Source organism: Gallinula chloropus, assembly GCF_964237585.1.
Source record: "Gallinula chloropus genome assembly, chromosome: 2".
Taxonomy (NCBI): Eukaryota; Metazoa; Chordata; class Aves; order Gruiformes; family Rallidae; genus Gallinula; species Gallinula chloropus.
In genome coordinates, this window is record NC_140086.1 from 139,684,590 (window position 1) to 139,712,454 (window position 27,865).

At 38.0% G+C, this 27,865-nt stretch overlaps 1 protein-coding gene across 1 annotated transcript; it reads right to left on the reverse strand.

Annotated features, from left to right (window-relative positions):
- Window positions 1-1,100: 1,100 nt before the first annotated feature.
- On the reverse strand, window positions 1,101-27,632 carry CFAP69 (cilia and flagella associated protein 69; the record flags this gene model as incomplete). The annotated part of the gene is made up of 23 exons (XM_084260808.1): window positions 1,101-1,232; window positions 3,300-3,404; window positions 4,263-4,349; window positions 5,265-5,459; window positions 6,477-6,553; window positions 8,809-8,946; window positions 9,548-9,740; window positions 10,726-10,807; window positions 11,814-11,932; window positions 12,388-12,506; window positions 13,734-13,898; window positions 14,742-14,958; window positions 15,455-15,576; window positions 15,666-15,714; window positions 18,249-18,372; window positions 19,360-19,537; window positions 19,662-19,811; window positions 21,104-21,202; window positions 22,559-22,635; window positions 24,553-24,662; window positions 25,695-25,760; window positions 27,085-27,147; window positions 27,420-27,632. The coding sequence occupies 23 exons, from the start codon at window positions 27,630-27,632 to the stop codon at window positions 1,101-1,103; spliced, it is 2,880 nt and encodes a 959-aa protein (XP_084116934.1).
- Between the last annotated feature and the right edge of the window lie 233 nt (window positions 27,633-27,865).

The window sequence follows — 27,865 nt, forward strand, 5'->3', positions numbered from 1 at the left end:
TCTAGATGTATTTTCAACTTCTATGAAAGAGTAATAAAGCAGCACAGCTCTGAGTTGTCAGAGAAATACAAACATGAACAGCTGAGCAAGACTTCATGTGACACAAAGGAGTCCAGATAGACCACCTCTGTGCGCCCTAGCTGACCCTCTTGTTGACAGGCTTGTTTAGGGAACAGGCTTGCTTAAGGGAACAAACATTATGCAGATCATTTGGGGCAAAAGTCCATCATAGTGAAATGAAATAGCACTTTAAAATTATCACTTAGCAAAGGGCTATCATAAATCTTAAATTAAATTAGCATAGCTTGATTTACTTCCTCTAGCTTGAAGTACTAGATGACTGTCTTTGTCCACAATAGAATGTTTACCAGGCCTGTCCGTAACAAAAGGCTTCTGGTCTTTGGGAACTAAACATGGAGTTTTCTCTAAAGTTTAAGTACCATCTCATATGGCTTTTTTATTTCATTATTTTCTTTAGGTTCTTCATTTTACAGAATTTAAGTACACAATTTTTAAACAAAAAGCTCCACGAGGAGCGGGACCTTTCAGCACGTCTCTCCAACAGGCTCGGAGAAGCTGTTGACACAAACTTCTTAGTGAGTCTTTAGATGAAAGCTGAGAAGCCAGAAATCCTGATGCTAAAGGTGGCGATTCAAAAAATCAAACCAGACTTGGAGAAAACCCACGTGGGCACAGTATCTGGGAAAATGCAGAACTAAATCTGTTCATGTGATGGTTCATCACGCTGCTCATAAGAGGAGATACTTTGACTGCAATGTGTGGAATGTGTCAACAGAGATGGACATCTAAATAGTGGACCTCCTGACAGTGGATCAGGGCAGCCTGACACTAGCATGCAAAAGGCTCAACACACCTTTGTACCATACTGTTCGGTTATTAAGAAGTCATCCCCATGTTTATATTAGTTAAGACAAAATATAATGTTACTCTCAAGATGTTCTAAGCAATTCACCAAAGCATTACAAACAGATTTTATTTAGTGTCTAAAACATACATCCAGTTAACTAAAATATTAAAAGCACTGTTGAGACACCATCTATTCAACAGGCACCAAACCTTTCTTGACTGAGTCCAATCTTTTAACTTTTGATCTTTTTTAAGGCTCCTTCGCAAGCAGGGGGCTTTCTAAGACCAAGGTCTGTAACAGCCAGTGGCCTTCCAATTAATTGACGAGGTGTATTTGCGACAGTTACTAAGCGACCAGATCCAATCTGAAAAACAAAATACATGCATTGCTTGACATTCATGTTAGCATTTAAAATGAGAGTTAAATCATAAGCTGTCTTTCAAAGATTCTATTCATATTAGTGGAGATGCAAGCTGAGGTTTCCGAGGTCCACTCAAACCATCTCTATACCAAATTCACAAATTGTTCCCATCAATACAAAGGAAAAGAGAGTGCCTTTTCAGCACGTACCTTCATGTACTCTCCTTTTCTGCCTTCATGTCTGATCTTTCGAATACAGGAAAAGAAAATGAAGCCTTTATTATAATAGAAGTTCGTTGTGCAATGTTATTTGGATTTGTGTATAGTACCAGCCACAATTTTTGTCCTTAGAATTTCACTATATATTAATACTTCAAAGAATAAAAAAGGGAACAGGACCTGTTTCTCCCAGAGTGTGATTGTAACTACTGCTCCAGGAAAATGCCAAAGACAGAGGGACATACACTTTCCAGTCTCATCACTATTCTTTACACTGAATAGGTTCGCGTCTTAATAAAAATCCCTGAGTGACACATCTATCTTCTCTCCATCCCCTACTGAAACAACCAGCACAGCTCTCTGAGCGCATGTGGCTCACGTTTGATTACTTGACCCTGACTAGTTCGCAACAACCATCTTAGTGTAATTTTCATCTCTCCCTACTAAGTGTTTGGCAGGCAGGAGGGAAGATGATTTTTCAATGAAAAAAGCTGCCAGTCCTACCTGTTGTTTGTAATTCTTCTAAACAAGGTACCCAAGGAATCTTATCTCATGTTGCTGATGATTTTCTTTCTTAATGCACTTATTCTACAAAATATACTTTTCCCTTGTTTTTGTCTGCAGTTGTTGAAATACTGATTATAGAACCATGAAGATACTGTTTTTTTCTTAAATCCTCTCCCTCCAAAGAAATCAATAATCTTTGCTTGAGGTCCCAAGTCTTCAAAATAAAATTTAACAATGTATTTCTCTCTACTAACAATTTCCAGAATGCTCACATTAATATCTAATTTTTTCAGATACTCTCTGCAAATTATTGCTAATTAACAGTCTGATACATGCACACAGCAAAATTTTTTCAGCCCACCTCACCTTGCATTCACAGATGTGTCCCTCCGTATCTTTCAGAAGTTTAGGGCAAAGATAATTTGATAAAAGTCCTAGTCTGCTACTTGAGGCCATCCCTTTACTTCCTATTAAGCTCCTCCTTCCTTTATCACACCGAATGTGAACGGCGTCTTACCTCATTCAGGATGCAGCCACCTTAGTTGTTGTTACTCATTTGTGCCAGAGAGCTCATGATAATATGATCTCTTGCCTTTGTGCAAGTTTGAAAAACAGAAGCTCATGCTTTTTCTTCCTTGTTCCTCCTTACATGTAAAATAACTTATAAGCAACCGAGAAGCTATCCCTCCCCCTAAAATCCTCCTTAGCTGTGATGCGCACACAGAAATCATCCAGCTAGCTCAAAAGCAATTACTGACTGCAATTCAGATTCTTCCAGGTCTTATTCCAGTTTGTCAAAACTCAACGGCTAACTATGCTGTTACACGCTGCTAAGATCTTAACAATAGCTTTTATTTTCTCACACTTCAATTAACTGATAGAAATGAAGAAAAAAGAAAAACCAAACCCAAAACCTTTTCTGAGGATGCAGTGAGTGGCTTATCTGCAGTCAGGAACACGTTTACTGACAAAGGACATCTCTACTGATGTATTAGAGTTCACACAGATCTACTTAACAATAAATGAAGAAGGTCTTGACCTCAGCAAGGTTTTCATGAAAGGCTGTCCCCCAGAAGGTGCATGTCAAGTAGCAAAGGGACCATCTTTCCCAATTTATGAGTAGTTTTCAGACCTGAATCTCATTCTGACCAACTACCTGTTGTCGGAGGATATGTCAGAAGGGGGAGAGGTGCTTTGCAGGAGATACAGATTCTTTCTTACATGCTTGGAGTTTGTCAACATACTTGTTATTGAAGAGAAAGCAAGCAGCAGTACATATACAGAATAAACCCCAAACCACTTACACATTGATGAAAATAAAACAGTGTCACTGGGGATTACTTACTGTTGTATTGAGGCCTTTAATATCAGTAGAATGGACTGCTCCAATTTGAGTCTTCAATTTAGATCTGGAAGCCTCTATTGATTTTTCCTGAAGCCTTTTTGCTTTCTAAAGATAGTTAGAAAAAAGGCAAAATTGTTTTCATCAGAATGAATTGTATTACTTGCACTTGTTAGAAAATATACAAACAAAATGACAAAATAAATGAGGTGGTAATTCTGTTGGCCTTTAATGGTTGCTACTTCCATCTGATTTGTGACTCTTTCTTGCACTGGGGACCTGAGAACAGAATAAATGGACGTGGCTTCACATGGGCAGGATGGGAATAGCCCTTTGCTGTGACCTGTGGGCTATATGCTTTCTAATATAGGAACCATATCTGCTGTTAGCCTTCATCGCCACAAGAGCACACTGCTGCCTCACGTTCAGCTTGTCACTCCAAACTACACATCTACAGGGCCAGTCAGTCCTTAGGCTGTACTGATGCACGATATTGCATCACAGATGCATGACTTCATCATTTCTTTTACTGAACTGCATGAGCTTTTGGCCAGCCCATCCCTTCAGCCTGTCAAGGTCCTGCTGAATAGCAGCCTAACCAGGACTCTCATCTTTTTAATGTTGCTTTGGAAAAGCACAAAGAAACTCTTTAATCATAAAATACTGCCCACCTTGAAAGATGTATGTTGTATTAAAAACAGGGAATGAAGTGCATAAACAGTGTTTATCCCCAATTTGTGACTGTAATCAGAAGAGCAAATCACAGAAGAGCAGAAGAGTCAAAGATGGTGTAGCTTTGTCAATACATCTTACGGTTCATTCCTCTATGTTTGCATGAATATAAAATTTACTATAACTTCTACTTCAGTATCCTCATAATACATTAAGAAATGTGTTTTGGGAATGTCCCAATTATTACAACTACACTGTGAATGCACATTTGGCTGCATCACTCAGATTTGTTACCTTCAAAGCCTCATAGTTTGATGTCCGAGTCAAGAAATTTTCCCAAGATTTTTTTACCATTTCTCTCTGCTTATGGACAGCTTGGATCTGTAATATAGATGAGATTTACAAGATGCAACACAATCCTATTCTCATGAGCCTTCCTGAATTCTTTGCCTGTGCTTTTGGATAGTGTGTTCATCTATGTCCCTTTTAGCTCACCCTTCCAACTTGAGACTGGATGATAAGGGACTCATCCTTTAAAAACTTCACTTACACACTGCCTTTAATAAAAAAGGCTTACCTTCTCTGTTGCAAACACATTTTCCCCTCTTCCAACACAGAGCCCCAATCTTTTCAGGAATACCTTCTGTATATTCTCACTCTCAAATGATAACAGTTCTTGTGACCAAAGTAGAGGCATCATAATGCACGACAATCCTTCAGAAACACTAGCATAAGATTTTAGACTGGACCAATTGATCTTACTTCTCTGAAAGCAGGAGAGGATAACACAGCAGATGACCAAGAAAGCCAAATGCTTGCCAAAGCTGGGAAAGCTCTGTACCTGCTTGATCTCAGCATGCTGGGAGGCACAAAGCCCTACTCTGTGCAGTAATGAAGCTTTGTGAATATTCAGCCAAGGGGACTAATAACAGAGGCTTATGTTTCATTTTAAGAAGCAGATGTAATTGCAATAGTTACTTTAAATTGTTATTTGCTACAGATGAGCACAGGTGCAACTCTTATAGTAGCAAAACAATCATTTCTCATTACACCATTGCTGATGCATCACTGATGATACTGTTTCATTTCTTTGTGTTACTCTCTAAATACTGCGAAAATTACACAAGTTGCAAGAACTGAGGTTAACCAAATTTAATGTAGAATTTTACTGCTGAGACAGATTAAAATATCTTTGAGCTTTGTATGCACACAGAATCCTCAATATCACATATCTTCATCTAAGTTGACAAAAAAGCTTTACACGGGCTTTACTTATTTAAATGCTCCCTGTTTTACCTGTGTATACAGTTTTTCCTCTTCTTGGATTTCTTGGTGACGTTGACTTTCAAGCACTTCAGTCTGCAGAGCAGCAACCATTCTTCCAGTATTTTCTTGTATCTCTGAAATAACTTTCAGGGATTCCTCATCCGACTCAACAGGCCTGAATTCTTCTTTTAGTTCTGCACACAGTTCACTCCAAACTTCCCCAACCTGTGTGTGAAACACAAACCACACTATTTGATATTTATCTGTCTTCATTTTCACTTCCAATTATCCAAAATATACCAAATAAACAATCTCCTTATTGTTGTTTTACTTCCCAGAATTTTTATGCAAGGTTAGACTTCAGTAATGCTATGCCAAATTCACTCATGATAATCCTCTTTAAGCCTTCCCAAGCTCAAGCTTGACTTCACAGAGCAGCAAGAGGAATGCTCATAATAACAGAAACTCAGAAGAAATACAGATAGCTATAAGATACTAAATTACAGGAACAAAGTGTTGTGTCCTGTTGGCTCCTATTCAAAATCTCAAATTGCACACATCATGAGAGCAAACTACAACATGAGACATAAACAAAGCTGGAATTACCAACTAAAGATCAATCCTGCTAGTTCCTAAACACTTCAAGTTTTCACAGACTTTGTTCCTAAGCAGAAAACTGGCATAAACTGAAGCATCTTCTGAGCAGGGATGACTCCCACAAAGCATGTTATCTTGTTCTTTTTTTCCTACTGGCACATCATTCTTAACTTTTGACAGAATGGATGGATACTGCATGTGGGGCCAAAGATGGGAAAGCACAGAATAACCTTTATCAGAATTGTATTTAATGAAATTTTTAAGAGCAAACCACCCCCCACCCTACTGCACAAAGAGGCAGTGCTGCTCTCCAGCCTTTCCCCAGTTTCTTACATCTATCCTGACACATCCTGTTTCCTGAGCTGACAAACAGTTAAAACTATTTTTTCTGAGTTATGTTTACCTAGTATTGGTTTCTACTCTTATTTTCTACACAGTCACAAGCATTTGCAGCAGTACAAATGAAGAGCCTGCACTGTGCTGCAATGATGGAGGTGGGATTATTTCTTTTGGTGGTAAATCCTGGCTTACCCTCTCTGTGAAACTATAGGTGAATTGTGGCATAAGTCATAGCTTGTGAAGGGCTATTTGTTGTATCCTGAAATATAGAGATACAGTACTAGTATTTTCTTCCACAATACTCACTTTAAAGTCTATGTAACGCCGTATGATAGCAAGTGTGACAAAATCCTTAGCAGATAAGCCAGGTAAATTTTCAAAACCTAGAAGAGCATAATCATGTCAGTATTAACAGCATGATGGATTTATCTCAACATACAACAGTCTAAAGAAAAAGACACCATCTTACTTGTCATACAATCACATGCAAAATCTTCAGTCACTCTTCTAATCCTGAGCAGGCTTTTGGTGATAAGATAGCTGTGTTCTCCTTAATAAAATCACTCTACGCTAACATTTTACTTCCGAGTGGCTCCAGTGACCTCCCAATCACTTGGAAAGCCAAGATAGTACTGCATTTGCTACACTTTTGTGACAAGGGTTTGATCTTCCCTTAAAGCAGGCAAACAGCTGAGTCCACAGGTCACAGTTTCTAGAGCAGCAATTCAGCACAAATGGAGTTTTCTTTAGCTGTGAAGTAGCCAACACGCAAATTGTACTACAGGGTGCCCAGTACTTTCTTTCAAAGCGGTGTAATGAGGGTGTCCCCCACCTCACAGGCATAAGCCTTGAGCATAATGACTCCATCTTTTAAAAAATATGTTTCCATTATGTAAGAAAAAATAAGGTATAAATGTATGGCTGCTGAGATTATGCCTCACTTTTTGCATGCTGAATGATAATTTTACTTCATTTTTTTAAAAAAAACCCTATCTCTACATAGTGCATCAAATCTCACTCTAGACTTCATGATACCATCTGTGTGGTAACTGGGAGTGTAGCATCTGCCTATTAGAGAATAATAGCATCATGTTTTGAAGTTAAGAAATACCATAAATAAAGGCCAATTAACACTGGTTTTCTAGATCACCATGTTGCAGGTTGTTGTGGAGCATGACCGCAGTAAGAGGAAGATGCTGCGAAAAGACTATAAAATTCTTCCTGTTATTTTTTATTGTCCACTTTCGTGTCATTTCAGTACTTCACAGGAGACATCACAACATATACAACTAACCTAAGAGGCACGTCTGAATATAGGAGAAGGCTGAAAGAAAATCTCATACCTTTTGGCTTTAATAAAGAATTTAGCTGTGATCCAACACAACGTAATTAACACTAACAAAAATTAGTAAGAACCTGTGTTACAACAGAGGAAAGAGTGGCTATAGTTTGCTGGAGAAACTGGGGATGTTTTCAAACCAATTGGTTCTCTAAGTTAACTGGGGAAGTGGCTGATGCAAACTCAGAGAAGTTACTGATCACCTTTGAACCTGTGGAGGATGGGTGTGAATAACCAAACATAATGTTTATTTTTAAAAGGGGAAAAGGACAAGCCAAAGAATACTGGCCCAGTTCAGTTACTGAAAAATTACTGAAACAAATAATTAAACAAATAATGTTTACACATCTAAGTGGTAACAGTGACATTTATATCCAACATGAGATAATAAAAACTAAGACCTAGCTTTTGTCTACAGCCAGATAAATCTTACAGATCTGTGGAAGAGTTTATCATGTGGCTTGACTTCAGTTTAGACTGTTAAACACAGTTGTAATGACTACACACATTCACAGCATTAACACCACAGAATTAGGAGGGACTGCAGCACTCTGAAAGAAAAGACTAGAATTCAAATTAATCTCACCAATATGATAAATTACCTAAAGCCATAGAAGGTTTTATAATCCACAAAGGACAAATTAAAAATTCTAAATGTAAGGATAGTCACCTGTACTAATCTAGGATGGTAGATAACTGTACAAGGTCCTAAGTCAAATGAGCAAACAATATCAAGCCACTATGCATACAACAACTATTAGATTAATATCAGAATGTTTATTTACAAGATGAGTAGAGAAATGTGCTGACAGGCTTCAGCTGGAGTACTGTGTTCAGTTTTGGGACACTACAGATCAAGAAGTATGTGAACTAATTGGGAACACCCAAGGAAAGAAAAAACAACAATGACAATATTAGAGGTTAAGCTAGAAAATTAATAACATCTGCAGAAAGTAGTATTCCTTAATCTAGGGAAATAAAATTGAGTATCAAAGTGTTAAAATATGTGAGCACGATAGTGTTTGTGTGAAAACAAATTACAGAAAATTTCAAGCAAATCTTAGGCTTAATTCTAGGAAAACTCTTCCTAATGGTGGGGCAGCAAAGTACTGGGGAAGTCCTGAAATCCCTTATCAGGATGGACTTTTATGAACGGGATGAACATGCATCTATTAATAAGTGTTGGTGATGCATCTCAAAGTTTCCTTTGACCTTTTATTTTATAATGACTTGATTACTGAGAAACAAGTTCACTTTTGTGACAAATATGACAGTGGCAAGGCCATTCACTTGTCTTACCTAACTTGAACAATAATGAATAAATTTTTGCCCGTATGTTTTCCGAAATTTCCACGATGGCAAAGCTGGGACAGTTGGCAGGCATGGGGATGACCTCTTGCTGTTTCTGGAAGCTGCTAGCAATAGGTCTCTTCATGTCTAATAATTTCAAAACACAAAAACAGAGCATAAGGATAAAGAGGTAGTATGTTCTCAAAACTATCCAACTCAGAGGAAATTCTATCTATGTAGTGAAGTATGAGGATCTTTAGCAGGCAGCTATGGACATATTCTTTTGTGTGATGCCTCCTCCAAAAGACAACAGTTCCATCTTAATTTACAGATGCTATATACATGTTTTTGACAGTTAGGCCAAGAATGTGAATATTAATTAGCATCACTAAAGATTTGCGAGAACACAGTGCCCTCCTTAGTTCTTTTGACATCATGTAACAAAACACAATGCCTTCTGTGGAAGAAATTCTGTAGTTTTACTGTCCAGAGTTAGAAAAGCTGCTCAGAATTACTAGTCATGGTTCTGTTCATTACCTGCTTCACTGCCAGCTGGTGTAGGAAATGCCATCTAGTGGCCTGTCTCTAAATGAAACAGATATAAGGTGTTTGGGGTCTGGGAAGAACTACAGCATAATGCCATAAATACTGTTATTCTATCAGAATTCAAACTGCAAAAGCAATACTGTCTTGGTTTTGCTTTATTTAGTGGAACTGCTCACAGTTTCACAGGTATCATAGAACTTACCAAAAATCCTTCCATATCGATCACGTTTGACTCCTAGCTCCAACTCCTCCTGTCTCCATAACTCTATTAGAAGGTTAGCTGCTGTTTGATCTTGCTCTCCTCGCCAGGTACTGATGTGCAAAGTGGTTTTAGGGTTGTCACAAAATTCAACCAAGATTCCAAGAATTATATTGTACAGGTTCTTTTGCTTCAACTTGGTGAAAGGAAAAGAGGAAAAAAGGTTTAAACTGCTCAAAACACAGTAATGTCTACCTTCAAAAAACCCCTGAGAAACTGTCTGCAAGCTTTTCATCACACCTATTTGCACAAAACTGGTGTATAAACTTGTAAACTTGTAAATCTTTCACGTTTCTGGAATCCTGCCAAGAAAAGTTCCATAAATCAAGGAACCTGAGTGGAATGAGTTTAGGATCATATAAGATGCACATGCATACCTGTGTGTAGAATTACATATTAGGTTTTGTTTACATGCCTCCAGGCTCACATACTGGAGAATATAACTACTAACAAGATTTATTTTTGTAAGAACCAGACTATGAAAGCAGCAGCTGAGCAGTACCATACAGCACCTGTTTTATTTTGTGGCCAGATCTTTTAGCAGCAGCTGAGAGTAGGGAATGATCTGCAGCCCTGTACTGCAAGGGCATCAAAGGCTGGCAAGAAGGCTGGCAAGACTGAGGAAGGAACAAAACAAGGAAGGCGCATGCTTATTCTGTGAAAGGTGAAATGCCTGTGCCAGCTCTACGTCCAAGATCCACAAAAGTAGCTATACACACATGTACAAACTAACTTTAAACACCAAAGCTCTTAAAGCCTAAAGTGTATACTAACTCTGTCCTTACTTCACTATGAATTATGTCCTGAGGTGCTTTTTTAAACAGAGATGTCATCCAGAACAAAGGCAGAGGTTTTCTTTTTAAAAAGCACGTATTTTTGGTAAATTTTAAAAATCCCTCTGTCAAATACTTCTTTTTAAAAAAAGATACATGGAAAATATGTCAAATCAGTTCTGAGCAGATACCCTGGTGTGTGTGATTACCTTCCTATCCCAGAGAATTGCATACATTGGTCTTTTTGTTAGTATTAAATAGTCTTAGGAGATACTGTAACAAAAATAATGCAGTTTTCCACGTTGTTTTACTACTCTTTCATTCTGTAACAATAATGAAAATACCTACTGCCAACAAATCCAGAAGGAGAAAAATGCCTTGTTTTTCAAGAAAATAATCCTCTGCAATGTAACATCCAATGACACAGGACCTTAAACAGAAGTAATTTCACTGTGTAGAAACATTTTTATGCCTTAGAACATTCTACAAGCATCTTATTTTACTGAATTGCATAAATATATTTGGTATGCATTACACTTCATACCTTGAGGGAGTAGAAAAATCATGTTTCAAATGCCTTTTTATTTGCACTGTTTAACTAAATATACCCTACTTGACTGCTCTTTCTCCTCTTGCAAGAGGCACACCATCCTGGTAGCAGCCCAACAAATAAGGCAGGTTCACAATGGATTGGATTAGAATATGGATTTGGACTAAAACTGGCTCTGTACAAGAGGCTGAAATTTATCTTGACCATGTCCCTGATCTGGCTTATTGCAGGGCTGTGTGACTACCACTCCCAATAGAAACAAGGGGGTGTGACAAGCAACACTGGATGTCTGGCAACAATGTTTTCTTCTCCCAGCTTAAAACGATCATAAACCCAGCATTCCTGTTGCTATTGCTTCCGTATTTCCTCACTTACAGTCATTAACACAGAAACTGAAGGGATCTCCTACTCTTATGTATTTACCAACTTCTGCTTTAAAACAATTAACTTTTGATTGGTTATCCTCCTGTGTAATGACATTCTCTGATGGCAATCTGTAAAATATTTCTAGCCCTATATAGACAGTTGAGAAACACTTCTTATGGTTACACCAATTTTAGCTATAGGTCTATTCTTGCTTTCTGCTTACTTCTCTGAAGTTATTTACAGACTAACTATATACCTCTTACAAAGACTTAGGTAACTCTGCACATCAGGAGGTCACTGTGTGGGGAGTTAGGCTGTTATACTGCACCTCTATTTAGAAGAGAATACATGCAGAATATTCTGTTTATTTTGTATTGTTTGCAGTTAGTCAAATGATACGAAGGATTTTTATACATTTTAAATAGAAAAAAGGTCTGTATGTGTAGAGAAATTCAGATAGTATTGCAGACCTAAAAAATACAAAAGTTTTAAGTTACTGCTCTTAAAATACTTTACTAACCACAAGCAGTCGAGGGCACTTAAGAGGAGACAGTTGTGACCTAACCCACTAGATAACTTCTTTGGATCCATCTGAATGAATGGGATAAGTATATCCACTCCTTCATAGCTGAAAAGTTCCTGTTGAAACATTAATTAAAGCATCATGTTTCTTAAATAATTTTTGCTAAATAGCTACATCTAAGAAAATACAAAGGAAATTTTAAAGAAAAGTGTTTATATCGTAATAAATTTGGCCTACTTGTTAGAGCTGGGTATATTCCTGATGATATACATAAGAAAGAGACACTCAGGTTTTCCAAACTGCTAATCTCATTCATCAACACACTTTCAGATATTCATTTAAAAATTGTGTAAATTAGCAATTAAATAGGTGAGACATTTCCTCATGGATTTTGGAGTGATTTTGCATCTTAACTGTCACTGTCACAGAAAACAGTGACCTGTCTTGTCAGTGATCAACTAAAGTTGACATCTGTTTTTGAATTAAAAAAAACAAACAACTGGTATCCTTTAAATGAAAATATACCGTATTTTGACATTTCCTTCACAGTTTGAGGTGGAAAGATGCATACCTTTCTGTGGACATCATTTTCACAGAGAAGAGATAAAAGAAATAATATATCAGCTTGGATTTCTAGTAGAATGGCATCTTCTTTCTCTTTAGATTTGTTTGCTGCATACTTTAGGATGTCTGTAAATGAATATATTTTATACATGTCAGTGCCCTATACACATCAGAATTCTATTACAGTTGCTGATTTAAAAGGAAAAAAATTGAATTTACAGAAGGGTATTTTTAAAGGCATCTACTAATGTTGTTCAGCTTTATCTTCTGTGTTTTATAGCAGTTTACAGAAGTGCACTACTCTGATTATGTAGTTTCATGGACTTTACTCCTGGTGACAGAGTTAATGATAGCAGCTTGCACTGCCTTCTTCCTTGTTCAGTCTCTGTGCTGCCTCTTGTATTATGCCAGTGCAATGAATACAGAGAACTGAGCTGAATTAAGGAACTCTTTCCTTCTCTGTACAGCTTCACAAACATTTGTACTGACAGTGGGAATGTGGGAAAGGCAAAATGCCACCACTGCTGAGAAAATCAGCCTTGGAACCACTGTGTGTAAGAGGACATTTAGACACAGAATTCCTCCAAAGTAAGAAAATGTGGTATGTAAAGTACAGTGTTAATTTTGCTTTCACTAAAATCTGTAAGTTCCCACAGAGTTTTCAGTGGAGTTCAACTCTCAACGGAGGATATAAAATCTTTTATTTCTATGCTTTCCATTAGAACATACTCTTTGAATTCCAAAGGATCTTAACCTATTTTATTTTTGCCAGTGTGTCTCTTTCAGAGTACTGGAAAGGACTTAAACCAGTGTGTATTGAAACTTAAAACCAAATGTAACAGTAGATATGTGGTACTGAACAAGAAAATGCTCTAGAATTGCAGGAGTGGTGGTTATACAGTTTTATTCTGCTACTATTCTTCAATATGTTATTCATAGAAAAGTACATTTTTGTTAATTTTCTTCTACTCTGTAGAGTAGTTGTGGAAAGCAATACCTTAACAGACTTAGGTAGATCAAGATTTATAGCTAGATTTCCAAGGACCTACTGCAATGAAAATAAGATATAGAAATGCAGTGTAAAAAAGGGAGAGAAGGCAACTTTTACTCTGAAATTAAACACCTAGGCTTTTACAGCTGTCTGGTTTGCTTAACTCATTCAAGCCTCTGTGCTAAATTGTAACAAAATTCAAAATCAAATCAATTACATCTTGGATTAAATGTTTGAGGTTTCAGTTTTTTAGCAGCCAAGGGCATAACACACTAAAACCACAGCACGCAAAAAATCACGAACATTCTGAGTGTCAACAGCAATGTACTAATTTAACTACAGCAACACAAACTGTGCTTTACCCAATAGCTGGCTAATTGCTCCTTGGTCACACAAATTAAGGTTCACAGCATCATCATAAAGGGACACAACAGATCTCAGCACTCGCAGGCTGTAGCGCATTTGTGCAAGTTTGTTGCCACGACCACCTGTTCCATGGAAACTGTTACCTTGACCAAAGAAAGGATCTGCGAAGCAATCACAGGGAGCATTTTTATTTTGGCAGACAGCCTTATGTTCAGAATAATAATGTGCTCAGAAAAAAAAAATAAATTAATAAGCTTATCAGCAGAAGCTAAAACCTTAGAAAAAGATCCCTTGCTGTTAGAAAGGCTTCATGATTAAAACCATCTAGTAACAAGCCTTTCTATGTAGGGCTGTTCTTCTCACATTCATAAGAAAGGTATGATGTAGGTGAAATGACTACCACCATTTTTCTAACCTTACTAGCTTAATGAGCAGTCTCCGAAACTCAAAATACATCCTCTAGCATAACATGTAATACCAATCTTTTGATCCCATTAGACTCAAACAAAAAAATTCCTCCTAGGAAAACTTAACCATTTTATGATGAAAACCTTCCATCCCTAGAAAACCAGTCCATGAAACTGGGTGCAGTTGGTTATCTTTTTGCTCAGCCCATACGCTTAGCTGATGGCCACCAGCCAGCTTTACTCTGGAAGCTGTCTTACTGCAATACAGCTCCAAGTGTGAGTTAATGCATCCTGCCTCACGGCAGGAACTACTGGTTGGACTCGTTGCCACACTAAATGTATCCGACTAGCTTAAGACGTGGGCAGCAGAGATCTGTGGCTGCCCACACAACTGAAGGAGTATCAACAGGCAACGGGGCACCAGCTTATCCTTCAGCAGGAAAGGTAGTTTTCTTTAGTTTCCCAAGTAAACCTATTGAAAAATAATCATTCTGACATCACAGGTTTTACATCTTTGCCTCCTGTCAAGGAAAGTAAGACCAGTTGAGTTGTGTTTTGAGGTTACTGTGTGTCTAAAAGCCATGAGCATCTACTGACCTTGGCTTATACACCATTCTAGAAATACAAGAAGAAGCGTATTCGCTTGGCAGGACAAATATTTATCTACTAACAAGGGAGCCACTGAAGCTAAAATAGCAATTGCATGAAGCTGTAATTCTTCATATTGGGCAGCAGACCAGTCATGAAATCCAGGCTTTGGATTTGGCTTTACATAAAAAAGCAAAGCTGGCATCACATCGCTTTCACTGAGAAGCTGCAGAGTCAAGACAAAGAGAAAGACAGACAGCTTAAAGGTTTCACATGCAAATAAGAAAAATCTAAAGCAATGAGTCAACTTTATCTGTCTCACACTAACAAAATTATTTTTTATTGAGAAAGTATGTCATGAACACTACAAGTACAGACAAACTCTGTTTATATTCTGTAGCATTCCCACAGACTGTGGTTTGTTAAACTTTATGATGCTCAGTTGTATTTCAATAATGCTCTGCAGTCACTTGTCAGCTAATTTTCCCAGCACAGTCTGGGTTTGTAACTTTTCTAAAACAGAAACTTAATGCTGCTTTCAAACAGCAGGGCTTGGTCTGAACCTATGTACGAATTCTTGGTTTGGAGAACAAATGATTTCATTCTACTAGACTGTGTCAGCTAGACTGCTAATTAATATTCCTGTGATTCTTATGACCTTTTTTTTTTAACTTTTTGACTTTTTTTGTCGTTACTGTACATTCTGTTCTGTTACAACTTACCTGCACAGCACATGGGTCTTTAGATAAGACTCCTATTAAATGAAATAGTAACTTCTTCAGCTCAAAGTCTTCATACGAGTAGGTAAATTTAAGACCTTTTAACAAGGGATTGGGAATTTTAACTGTAAAAGAAATTGTATATAAGTTACCAAAAACATCACCAGTAGAAGCAAAAATAGGGTAATTATTTACATTATTTACATTAACTTACCTTCAGTTAATGTTGCAAGTACTATTAACAGTTCTGTAAATCCACTTTCCTAATGGGCATTCAAAAAACATACATTAATTAAATTAAATTGCAGTGAAATTAAGACTTATGATGTAATTTTAGTTTTGCTTTTTTCTTCAGAAATGAGAGTTTAATGTATCCTATGGCAGAATAAACAGAATTTTATCAAAGAAGAAATCAACCATTTGGACATTGTACAGTAGTAACTAACTCCAGTCCTAAGGGTACAATTAGTGAAACCCATGTCTCAGTTGAAGTCTGAACTTGCATGGGGAAGTCCCAGACACATGTGCTCACTGCGAGAATCTACCACACAAAACCACTATATTGTCAGTACTGTTAACGTTGGATTTCTAAAATGCATTTTTGCACATGTAAGTTTATACATCAGGGTCATCAGTACATACAATTCTGTTCCTTCAGTTACACATACCAATACACTTCTATTGAATGACAGTGCATTTACAATAAGTGCATGAAAACTGCACATATGAGCAACAAACATGCACATACAAATATTGCATGATAAAAATTCAGAAAATAAAATCGTGCCATTTACAGCTCCTAGAAGAGCTAACAGTAGTTATGTCTAGAAGTACAGATGAGACCAAGGCCAGGGGTGTCTGTGCAGCACGCTAGAGGTAAAAGAACTGTGTTCCTGAGATGATTAGAAGCTGCAGTTGCCAGGACATCGCTCTTCTTGAGCAACGAAAGACATTACCTTGGCTTCAGCAAAGCCACCAGAGAACCTTCCACCAGCTCCCAACATGGGCAGAACTCAAAGAACACTACACAGACATCACCACGGAATCAAGCGGGTCTATTAGTTTTGCAGCAGCTTTTTAGATGGATCCCCAAAAATCCAGGCTCAGATTTGTTCGATCTAGTTCAGTAAGTTAGCATCCAGCCACATGATTTTAACAGTCAGAAAAATACCACAAAAGTAAAGAAAATATTGAAGTACACACTGTTGCCTATTAGCTTTTGTCTCTGTGGTATCTATATTCTCTGTGCAAAGCCACGGCAAAGTGGTTAAATAAAAATCCAGTATAAAAACTTCTTGCTGATTAATGCAGTTTTCTCCTTGCTGATTAATGTAGTACTAAATTCTGATGAAAACCAGTAAGTAATTGCCAAACAGCTTTGTTCTAACATGGAGATAATTATAATTAATATCATTATAAGCTTTACTTTACACATATTTTCCAGTTTACTTGTGGGGAGAGAACTATTTTCTTTTTCAAAGATTCAGATTCCTGTGCCAATTTGTGAATAACATGAAATACAAGACTGAGTTTCCTGAAGTTGCTTGGATAGTATATTAAGATAAAAAGTGAACATTCTGATGAAAATTCTCGGTATTATAAAGCAGGATTCAATGGTAATGTTAATGTTTTTGTCTACCTGGTAGTTACACCTTGTAGCTTATCTCCACAAGTGAAGCAAAATCTCCAGGGAGGCTGAGAATAGAGAACCTAAATTAAAGCATTTTCATTTTTTCCTTGTGTTGAAACAATTTTTCTTCCTTGTAATATAAGGAATTAAAATGATGTGTCTCAGTTACTTATCTTGTAGGAAAAAACCTGCCCTGTTTCTACAGCCAGATAAACAATGTGAATGTTTTATATGTTAAATATGTTTCTGCAATAGTATAACAAACATTTCATAATGGTTAGTGACAAAATAGAAAGCTCAAATGAAAAATCTGTAATCTTCATTACAAACTGTAAAACCTATTTAGTGATACAGCCAAATGGAAACTGCCTACTCAAGCTGAGAAATGACTTCCCTGAAAGCAATTCATTCCTGAGCAGCCAATACATCTACATAAGCAGGAATGAAATTGCTTAATTATTCAGTATGTATGTCACAACTTCCTTTAAAGTTCTAAATCTCAACTGTAACACATGAAAGTAAAGGAATATGAACAACTACAAAAGTTAACTTCCACGCAGCGTCCTCGTGAAAATTCCAGAATATTATGGAAGAATGAGTCATCTGGTTTTTAGGCAACTCATGATAGTGCATTCTGGACTACATTTAGGTGACCTCATTTTAGAATTTACACGCCTCTTATTAACTGGACCTAAGTAATTATTTTTTCTGCATCTTATTTAAAGATGATTTTTAGAGGACCTTCTTGTTCCTGGTTATGAGGCACAGATACTTCAACTGGAATTTGTACCATCTGAATACAGCTTGTACACCTATATCTTCAACAACCAGTGCAAAACTCACAGTAACAGAATGGCACATGTGAGAATCTGTACAAGAATACAGGGGTTAATGTTAACCTTTGCACCTGAATAGTGTTGGTTCAATTTTCTAGTATCAAATACAGTTGATGCTAGTACTAGAGACAGATGACCTAGAGATCTGAAGTCTCTGTGATGAAAGGGAATTGCAGAAAGAAAAATGGTTTCTTGCTCAGCAAATCTAAGAAAAAGGAAGGCGCTGGAGACAAGAGTAGAACAAATACTGGAACCCTAATGTGGAAAAAACTGAGTATATAATGCCAAAGGAGAAGTTATCAGTCTCTGGAATATAACTACAAATACTTACAATCATAGGTGCTGCAGGGTTTTCAGCTATTAGTGTGGCAATCACCAAGAGGTCATTGCGTAGCTGTCGATCACAGTGCCGGAAGCCATGCATGAGGCGGTCTACAAATACTTCTTTCAAAGCACTTAAAAGAAAGTGAAATGGATTTTACCTTTTGTTTCTGTATTCTTATTATAGACAGCTCTAGGTATATGAATCCTCATTCAGCATCATAATTCTCAAAACCTTAGGGTTTAACTGCAAGAGAAGTAACTTAAAACTTCATTATAAATGGATTGTTATGTGTACCACTAGACATCCAAATTAGGCATATACACAGGGTGTCTCTATTACAAATTGCACCTTCCACTCTGTGTTATAATTAATTAACAGAAAGATATATTTACTCAAGCATGGAACTGGATGCCGATGAATGATTATTGAGAAGAGTAGATCTAACTCTAAATAGTTAAAACAGTGTAATTCACAAAGGGAGAACCTCTTATTTACTTGGCAGAAGATCTAGAACTATCCCTCATATATCGTAACTAATTTTATAGCATAAGCATTTCAACAGTGCAGAAATACTGGCCTACCAAGCCTAACACATGAGCTTGAAAATGGTGCCATTAACCTTTTCATCATACAAAGCAATAGGCAGGACTATATCTCCTGCACTATGCAGCAGATCTCCCTCTTCCCCTCTAACAAAAACAACTGGCAGTGGATGGCTGTGTTCATGAAACAGAGTCTTGACAATGAAACAGTTCTGCAGTTGATGAGATGTTCTTTCAACTGGTCCCTGTCCACCAAGTTTGTAAGCTACCTGGCAGGCATCTCTTGTATCCTATATAATTTTATGGTGTCTCACAGGCCACAGTGCTATCAAACTTGCTGAAACAAAAACAGATGCCTGAGGGATCTAAATCATGGGTTGCTTGGCTATGAAGTCTGATGAGGTAGTGTTTCCATTTTGGACAATCAGATGTGTTAACACCGAAAACTTAATGAAGACTTAATGAAAGACCTCTATTCCCCTTTTGTATTTTCTCTCATTTCAAAATGCTACACAATAGCAAAGTTTTAGATTTCTCCAAAGCTATTAATTCATAAAACGCTTCCTTGTACTTACTGTACACATTCCAAGCTACTGAGCTGATTAACAACTTCTTCTTTTGAGGTGTTTTCGAACAGGTTCCATAGTATTTCTGAGGAGCGGAACACCAGCTGTCCTGAGGGATCAACACCATTTAGATACAAACAGAGTCTGCTGGCTGCTTGGGCCTTCATCATAAGTCCGCAATTTACTCCTGAAATGATGAAAATCTGACTAATTAATTCCCTGTAGGTCAGTAATTGTTTTAGGTATGTTCAGAGAACAAACGATTTAAGATCAGAAGTAATGAGATTGTTGAAAGAACAGTTTGTACTAACCAGAGCTGGAGAGATGCTGGAGAGCTTTAAGTACCCACAACTTCTCAATTAGTTGATTTTCAACTAATGCAAGTGACAAAACAAGAGTTTCTGCTAATCCTCCCAATTCAGCCATCTGAATTTTATAGTTTGCACTTGTTGGCTGGTAACCTGCACATACAGAAACTTTAGTTATAATGAAGTAAATATTCAGAATTTTGGTTACTTCATAAAATATTCATCCTTTCTCATGAAAGGATCAAGGATTGCATATCATATCTCCTTAGTTCTAAAAGCAATTGAAAAAAAATTTCTAATAAATAACAAATGTTGCCTTTTCTTATATCTGATTATTAATGGTGCCTAAAGCCTATCCAGCAGACTTACCCTCAAGAAGATTAAAATGCTACATAAACAAAGTATTTGCTCCTCAGAATTGACAGAATGAAAGAACAAGCAGAAAAAAACTCCTTCAGGTAATGAGGTAAGTTGTTGGTGCAGGACCTAGTTCTCTTCTGAGGCCTATTCACTACAGAATTAATTACTTCTGTTATATTGCTTAAAGTATCTGAATCCAAGCTTTGATTTATAAACTTGACTTTCTAGTATGACCCTGATTTTGTCCATGCATATCCAAATTCATATTTCATTACTGAAATACAAAACAAAATTTATATTTATATATGCTAACTCATTAAAGTTTATCCTAGATAGCTTAAGTATCTTTATCAGGTGGCATGAAATGCAGGATTGATAAAAGCAGATAATGCACAAAATGAAAGGAGTTTTAGCTAAGCATAAGCTCTGATAGGGTCCAAGTCGGTATGACTTCATAGGTAAGAGAACTCTGCAGATCAAACTTTGGATTCTGATGACAGTTTGCATGCCTATCCATAACACCACAGCATCATGCCTGAGCTCATCTGCAGGCACCATCACACTCCTTCTGCAAAGAAAAGTCACACAATTTATCCAAAGCCTATGCCTTTGCTCAAATGTGTCCATATAATATGAACTCAATCTAATTTAGATGGGCTCAGATCTCTCCCTTACAAGCAACACAAGTGAAACCAGAACTGCTTTTCTCCAAGCTACATATGCAAAGTTGAAAATTACATTTTCCTTCTTCTAACTCTGAACCTAACTACGCTTTCTTCCTCCATTAACCATGTTTCAGAGAACTCATGATCACTTCACATTTTCTGGACACATTTTAATCCTAACCCCATAAATGTAATAATTAATTCCCTGTAAATTGATGAACTAATTTCAGCTTTTGAGTATGAATTTCTTTAAAAACATATTAATTACACATTTTACAATGCTATATATTTAATATATGAGATAGAGTAACTATAGTTATAAAGAAAAATTAATCCAGAGCTAATTAAAAGAGCCATTTCAAAGTAGCTGGGATCATAAACTCTTAATTTCTTGTGACACTTGAAAATACTGTGCTTTACCTGGAAGCAGTTTCCTTGGTAGCTCCGTATTATAAAAACTAACAACACACTTACAGATTTGTATTCTAACTTGAGAACTTGGCACCCTCATCAAATAACCTGTCAAGAAGAGAAAAAAAAAAATTTACAAAGTTGGGGTTTTTTTAGAAAGTAATCCTCTATTTACAGTACTTAGTGTTTCCTTGGACATACCCCCTGCAAATCTGTCACTTCACGCAAAGTTTGATTATAAAATGCTCAAGGGATGGGAACTCCCACACTGAAGAGGACAAAAGGGTCTTGCAGGAGTAGCATAAGGTTAATCAGAAAGTGATTTTTGCTCTGCTTTTTGGCTACAGGCCCTTGCAAGAGACTGGATGTTACTCCATAAGTTGTGGAATTCAGGTGAAAGCTACTACACTAGGCTGTTGTCATCAATGCCATGTCAGAAACTCTTCTAGCAGATGTGATATGACATGGAGGGAACACAGAAAGAAATCCTTTTCCACAAGCTAAAGAGAATTCCATTGAGAATCTTTTAGATTTTACTGTCTTTTTGGACATGCTACTCTAAAGACAGTCTAGAAACATATGAAACCAGGAGGCCATACTGCTTTGATCTGTGAAAATAAAGACTTCTAAAAGTATTTTTTTCTCATCCATTTCAAGGATGTATTTTTTTCATGTATAACAGGCTGATTGTGCTACCTCTTTACCATCTAAATCTTACCATTACATCAGCTGATATATCATTCCTGCTTTATTCTGAAACCTTTTTGGACCTACAGTGCCTGCATTGTTTTCTTTGAAAATCACGAATGTGACAAGCAAGGTCATAAAATGTTACTTTGGTACTAAAAGGTCGGGTGACATTAAGACAGGTCTATGACACCTCTCTCAAAACACATTTCTGAAAGATAGAAGTTCATGGGTCAGATGCAGCAGGAGACTTAAGTCAGAAACTGCTGCTCCTAGTAAGGCAGGGCACTAGACTGACTTGTAGTTTGCCTTTGCAGGTGAGAGGTCTCAGGTTTTTATGTTTTGAAGGTTTGAGCTGGGAATCAGGAGTTCCTGCTTCTCACTTGTTTCATCCATTTGCTTTCAAAATAGCAGGAAAGATACATGTTCCCCTTATCTCAGACTTCAATGTTTATAGTAATACACCAGTTTCTCAAAGCAAAATGAAATGAAACAGGCTACAGACAGGTTTACTTTTTCCACTCTACAGATAAGTTACCTCACAGAGCTTCTGACATTAGCAAATAAGTAATTCTGCCAGCTCATCTGCAGGTTCGCTGCACAGCAAAGCAACAACGGTTTCTAATACTAAAAGGCACAGAGGACTGGCTGAATAATTGAAAGAAATTATTTTCATTTACTGAGTAGGTAGCAAGCAATTAAAATTGTGCTAATAATACAGTTAATTTTATTAGGGCATAATAAGGATTTTATAGTGGCCTATCAGCTGACACTCACCCAGTTGTGCAATAGATTTTGAAACTGCCTGGGAATAGCTTACTTCATCAGATAACTTCTTTTTCTGAAATGGTAATCTGCAAAATGAAATATTACAGCTACGTGTCAAACACTGCAGAAGAACAATTTAATCAAGTCACCAGAAAAGCTCATTAGCTTTTCCGTTCTTCCTTGACATTTTTGCAAACAAGGACACTTTTCCCAGGATGAATACATTCTTTCCAATGCTTATTCTACACTGAAAGTTCCAGTCCTGTACCTGGCAGTAGCATTTTGGCAATCAGTGGTACATATTCATAGATAACATTTTCAGAATCCCTATTTGGTGCAATATGAAATACTGAATAAACAAATGTCATCTAAATGTGGGAGGTTAAATCCTGGAGCCTAGGTACCATCAGGCTACTGCAGAGCTAGACTATGCATAGACATGTACAGAGGTGGGAAAAAAAGGTCTTATCCCTGGTCAGGAGTCTTGAGTAGGATAAAATATAAAACCAATAAACTGACTCCAAATAACCCAACAACAAATTTATTTTTAAAATCAGGATATTAATAAATATTCATCAACATTTGCAAAATACTCAGATATGACATAAACATGTGTTTTAAATTGCCTAACAGTAAACATTAAAATACTGTGCTGAGGTCTCTGCAGCTCATGGTGTGGAAGCAGCTTTCTGGTAGGTTTACCTCTGTAAACATAGCCAGAGAAAAAGAAATGAGAGAGCAAACAATGGAATAAATGGGGAAAAAAAAAAAAAAAAACAAACCAAAAAACCCAAACCAGACATTGGAAAAAAAAAAGTGAGAAGACAGGTAAACAGAACCAGTTATGAAAGAGTGGAAAATTTTATCACAGGAGTTCCAGTATCCAAAGGAAATTTTAAGTTAACTGCCCCTCCCTCTAGTTACAGGCTTCTCTTTGTCATATGAAGTAGTACTGAATTGTGGGGGAATTTCCATAGCAAAGAAATTAAAGCAAAACTCAAGGGTGCAAGCTTCCAAAATATATTCATTGCAGAAACCATAATTATTACTGAACTGCTGTAAGAGACCAAAAGTCTTACTCACAACTACCTTTTATTGACTTCATACACTCATTCTCAGTTTTGTCACACTTCTGCCAAACTCTGAAGGACCTTTCTCATTTCATTCTCCACCGTGTGGCAGCACAGGAAAGCAGTACAAGTTCTACATTTACAAAACCTAACAGCTGAGAGGAAGCTATGTAAAAATCTATTTGAATATCTGGTTTACTATGCGACTCATTTTCTGTCTGGCATAATTTTTCTCTACCCTATTCTACCCAATTATAATTAAATACTGGAGTAACGGCAATTACAAGCATTCCATAAGTAGCCTAAATTACTGAGGAGAAAAACTACTGCCAAGTGGGGGTAACACATAAATTCTATTCTACAAGTAATTTGAAGTAGAGTATGACAATGAAGATGCTGAAAAGTTAATGCAATATTTTTTAAAGGCAATTATAAATCTCAAATTCTCCAGTTGTGATGGTCCTTCTGCAATATGGTTTGTCATTTTGTAAGGCCCACCTTCAGGTATTAGAGCATCTTTGTGTCACCTCAGGTTTTTAAACTCACTTAGATAGCATGTTTGAAACATACCTTGGCAGGATTTAGCCGCTAAATCTTTTGAGGCCAGCAGTCCCACAACAACTTACTTTGGTGATAAGACACCTTGGGGAATCTTGCTTCCAAGCAAGCTGGGGCCAATTACAATACAGCTTTGAATGACATAATAGGTAACTCCACAGATACTGAAATGCTAAAATGGGTCCTTCCTTCTTGCTAACAAAAATTGGACTCAAGGAAAACACAGTTCAGGAAAAGGAAGGTTGACATAATAGATGCCTTTAGATATAGATGCCTTGTGGACAGATGATGTATATAGATAGACACATCAGTTGCCATAGAAAATGTAAGAACATGTTAAAAAGCAGTGTTTAAAAGAAGGGCTGAAGTACTTACCCACATAATTTAATAAGTTCACACAAAGGTTCAGCAAAAGCTTCTTGTTCATTCATTTTTTCTGCACACAGGTTAAGAATTTCAATTATTTGTTCCAAATCCTTAAGGGGCTTTTAATTTAAAGCTAAGGAAATCAGATTGTTTGTACTGCCATGAATAAGAAGAAAAAGTTTAAAACTATTTATCACACTTCAGAGACAGGACCAACAAAAGCCAATGCTTTCAAAGTTAGATGTCTAAAATGAAGCATATGAGTAAATACTTAGGCTTTTCGAAGCAGCCTTACTTTTACAGAAGTAGAACTTTTGCAAATTTGTTTTAGCTTCCTTATCAGATGAACTCACTGGAAGTTCAGCATTGAGTATCTAAAACTATAGGATGGAAAGTTTTTAAATCACAGTCTCAGGTTTACCCATCAAAACTCTGAGACAGCCTTGAGGTATTTAAATTTTTGCCTATTCTTGGCCCAAGTGACTAAATAAAGTTTGAAAATATGGACCCAAACACATACTGAGATTATTTAATTTAGAGTAGAGGCACAAGAACAAAAACTTAACAGAACAGAGACTGAGGAGCTACTACCAATCCCCTGACTCACGGAAACTGCCTGTAAGCACTTAGCCACAACTCAGTTGTGAAGTAACGTGATAGCTTAAATCACCGTGGCAATTAGCTGAACTGTATGAAATTAAGCACATTTTTCTGTATGCCTACACCCCCCAGCACTTCTGATTATTGGAAGCCTTTCAATTTGTACTGTAAACATGAAAAAAGTTTCAGGTACACTAAACTGACTTTATTCTTCTTTGAAATGCTTCCTCACTGGAAGTCATTGCTATTTTATCTGCTGCTTCCTAAATAGGGACAATTACTATGCTTGTCTATTCTGAGCTGAACGTTCAACCCCTGTACAGGTAATATTGCTCAGTTGAATTTTGTAGGAAATGAATCTAGCATCCAAGAGTCTTGCTAAGCTACCAACCTTGGCTATGAGTGCACAAGGCCCATGATGAGAATGTATGAGGACCACTACTGCTCTCTGTGGAAGCACAGCACACTGCAAAATGCTTCGCTGAAAAGCCAGAGTATTATCACACACAAACCACCATGACTTTAACGTTCTACAGTAGCAAAAAGGATACAAGCCCGTTTTCAAAATGCTTGATTACCTTCTTGAGAGTTTTCAGCTGCTCTTTTTTCATATCTTTCTTAAGTAAAGGAATGAAAAGCAGGTTTTAATTGCAGTTTGCTTTAGAACATTAAATGATTATATTTATCCCTTTTAAGTTTAAATCAAAGTCAAAAACAGATTAAAAAATCACAAGACACAATGAAATTCTGTAAGTACTTTGCAGTGGGATTAGCTCCTTAATCAAGTCTTATTTTCAAGTACAGAGTCTGTGTTCTTGTAACTGAAGAGGCTTTTAAAACCTCTTTGGTTCAAATGTGTGGGCTCTTTTTCTTGAATTCTTTGGGACTGTGAAAGACAACTAAGAAAACCCAGCCTCTGTCACCTGTGACATAAACATATAAAAATGTCTATCTAAGCAGTTAAGAGTGGAGCTCTGCCACCACTGGGAAACAGACTGCAAACTCAAAGCTCAACACAACTCAAGTAAGGCTATGTCAGGGTGTGTCAGCGAGACACAGCATGCATTCCAGGTCTTCTGAGCACCTCCATGCTGGGCATGAGCACAGCAACTTGAAGCAAGCCAGAAAGCTGTTTCAGGAATATACAAGCCCAGAATCCTTAGGGCATTTTATAATATATTTTATACTCTCTAGAGAAGCAATAAACAACGTAATCCCACACATTTTTCTTTGGTCAGTAAGTTTATTCTATCACCTCTCTGTCAGAAGGGGAAAAAAAGAGACATGGAATACTTCTCTGAGGAGCATTAATTTAAAATGTGGTATGTTTAACCGAGCTCTTGTTTTAAGAATATAAATTAATGGGTTTTTAGATCAAACATAAATGGTGGCTGAGTCAATTTAATCTCCCAAATCTTCTAATGGAGATCAAAACCAGTCTGTGGAAGTCCATGAGATTATGCTTTCCTGCGTGCCTAGGTAGTCATAGTTGTTCTTCAATACTGAACTTTGTATATTTCTCCTTCCTTTAAAAATCACCTCCCTGAAGAAAGAGTAACAGTTAGTTTGGTCAATTATGTAAATTCCTGACATACTTCCAGTAGCTCTGTATTTCTGTTTCTCAGCTGTAGGTTTCAGTACTCAAAAAGTCCCAGATAAGCTAGAAAATTTGCATGTCTAGTTTTTAAGTGTTCACTCTTTTGTCTTTTTTTCTAAAGTGCCTGTGTGAGGATATACCAGGTTTTATATATATATATATATATATGTAATTTTTTTAATATGAAAGCATCAATACCATTCTGTATTACAAGGTCCATCTTTTGACGTGCTTGCGGCCTGCAGCCCCAGCCAGCAGCGCCGCCTGGGTACTGAAGCCATCGCATGAAACATCTTCCTAAGCACTGTCACTACCCGTGGAACTGAGGGATCAGGCTCACTTACCGAGTCGGAATCTCTGAGGAGTTTGATGACGTGATGCAGCTCCACTGACCTTAGCTGTGCATCCTGGAAAAATCACACTTTTGGGGTTTTTTGTTTTGACTGTGCTTAAAAAGTGCTTAAACCTTATAATGTCAAAGTGCCGCGTTGAAGCAACACGAATCTACCCACGGACGGGTAAATCCAGCCTGTGTGTGGAGCACAACCCGGGGCTTGCTGTCAGCCCAGGCCAGGCCAGGGCAGGGAGGCCAGGGCAGGGCAGGGCAGGGCAGTACCTCCCGGTCTGCGGCGACTGCAGGCAGCGGGGCTGCGTGTCTCCAGGCCGCGGGGGAGCTCACCTGGACGGCGCCGAGGTCCGCGCCGGCGTCCGAGGCATTCCTGCGCCGCTCCCCGCCGCAGCGAGAGGGGCCGAGGGCCGGCGACAGCGCGGGGGAGCGGGCCGGGGAGCGAGAGGGCGCCCGTGAGGCGGGGGGCTCGGCCAGGGAGGACATGGTGCAGGCTCGCCACCACCGCCCGCCCGCGGCACCAGCGTGGCCCCGCGCCGTTGCCATGGGAGCGGGGCGGCGCCACCTCACGGCGCCGGGGCTGAAGGCCGCGGCGGCCTGGGGAGAGTCACCCGGCACGCCAGCATCCCCGCATGCACCCGGGGCAGCGGGCAGCGCAGGTCCCGCCAGCCCGCTGGGACGTAGACGTGCACCCCGTGCCCGCCCCGGCCTGCAAGCCCCAGCCCTGCCACCCCTGCCTCATTCCGGAGCTAAGGGTGTACACCCGGCAGCCACAGCCC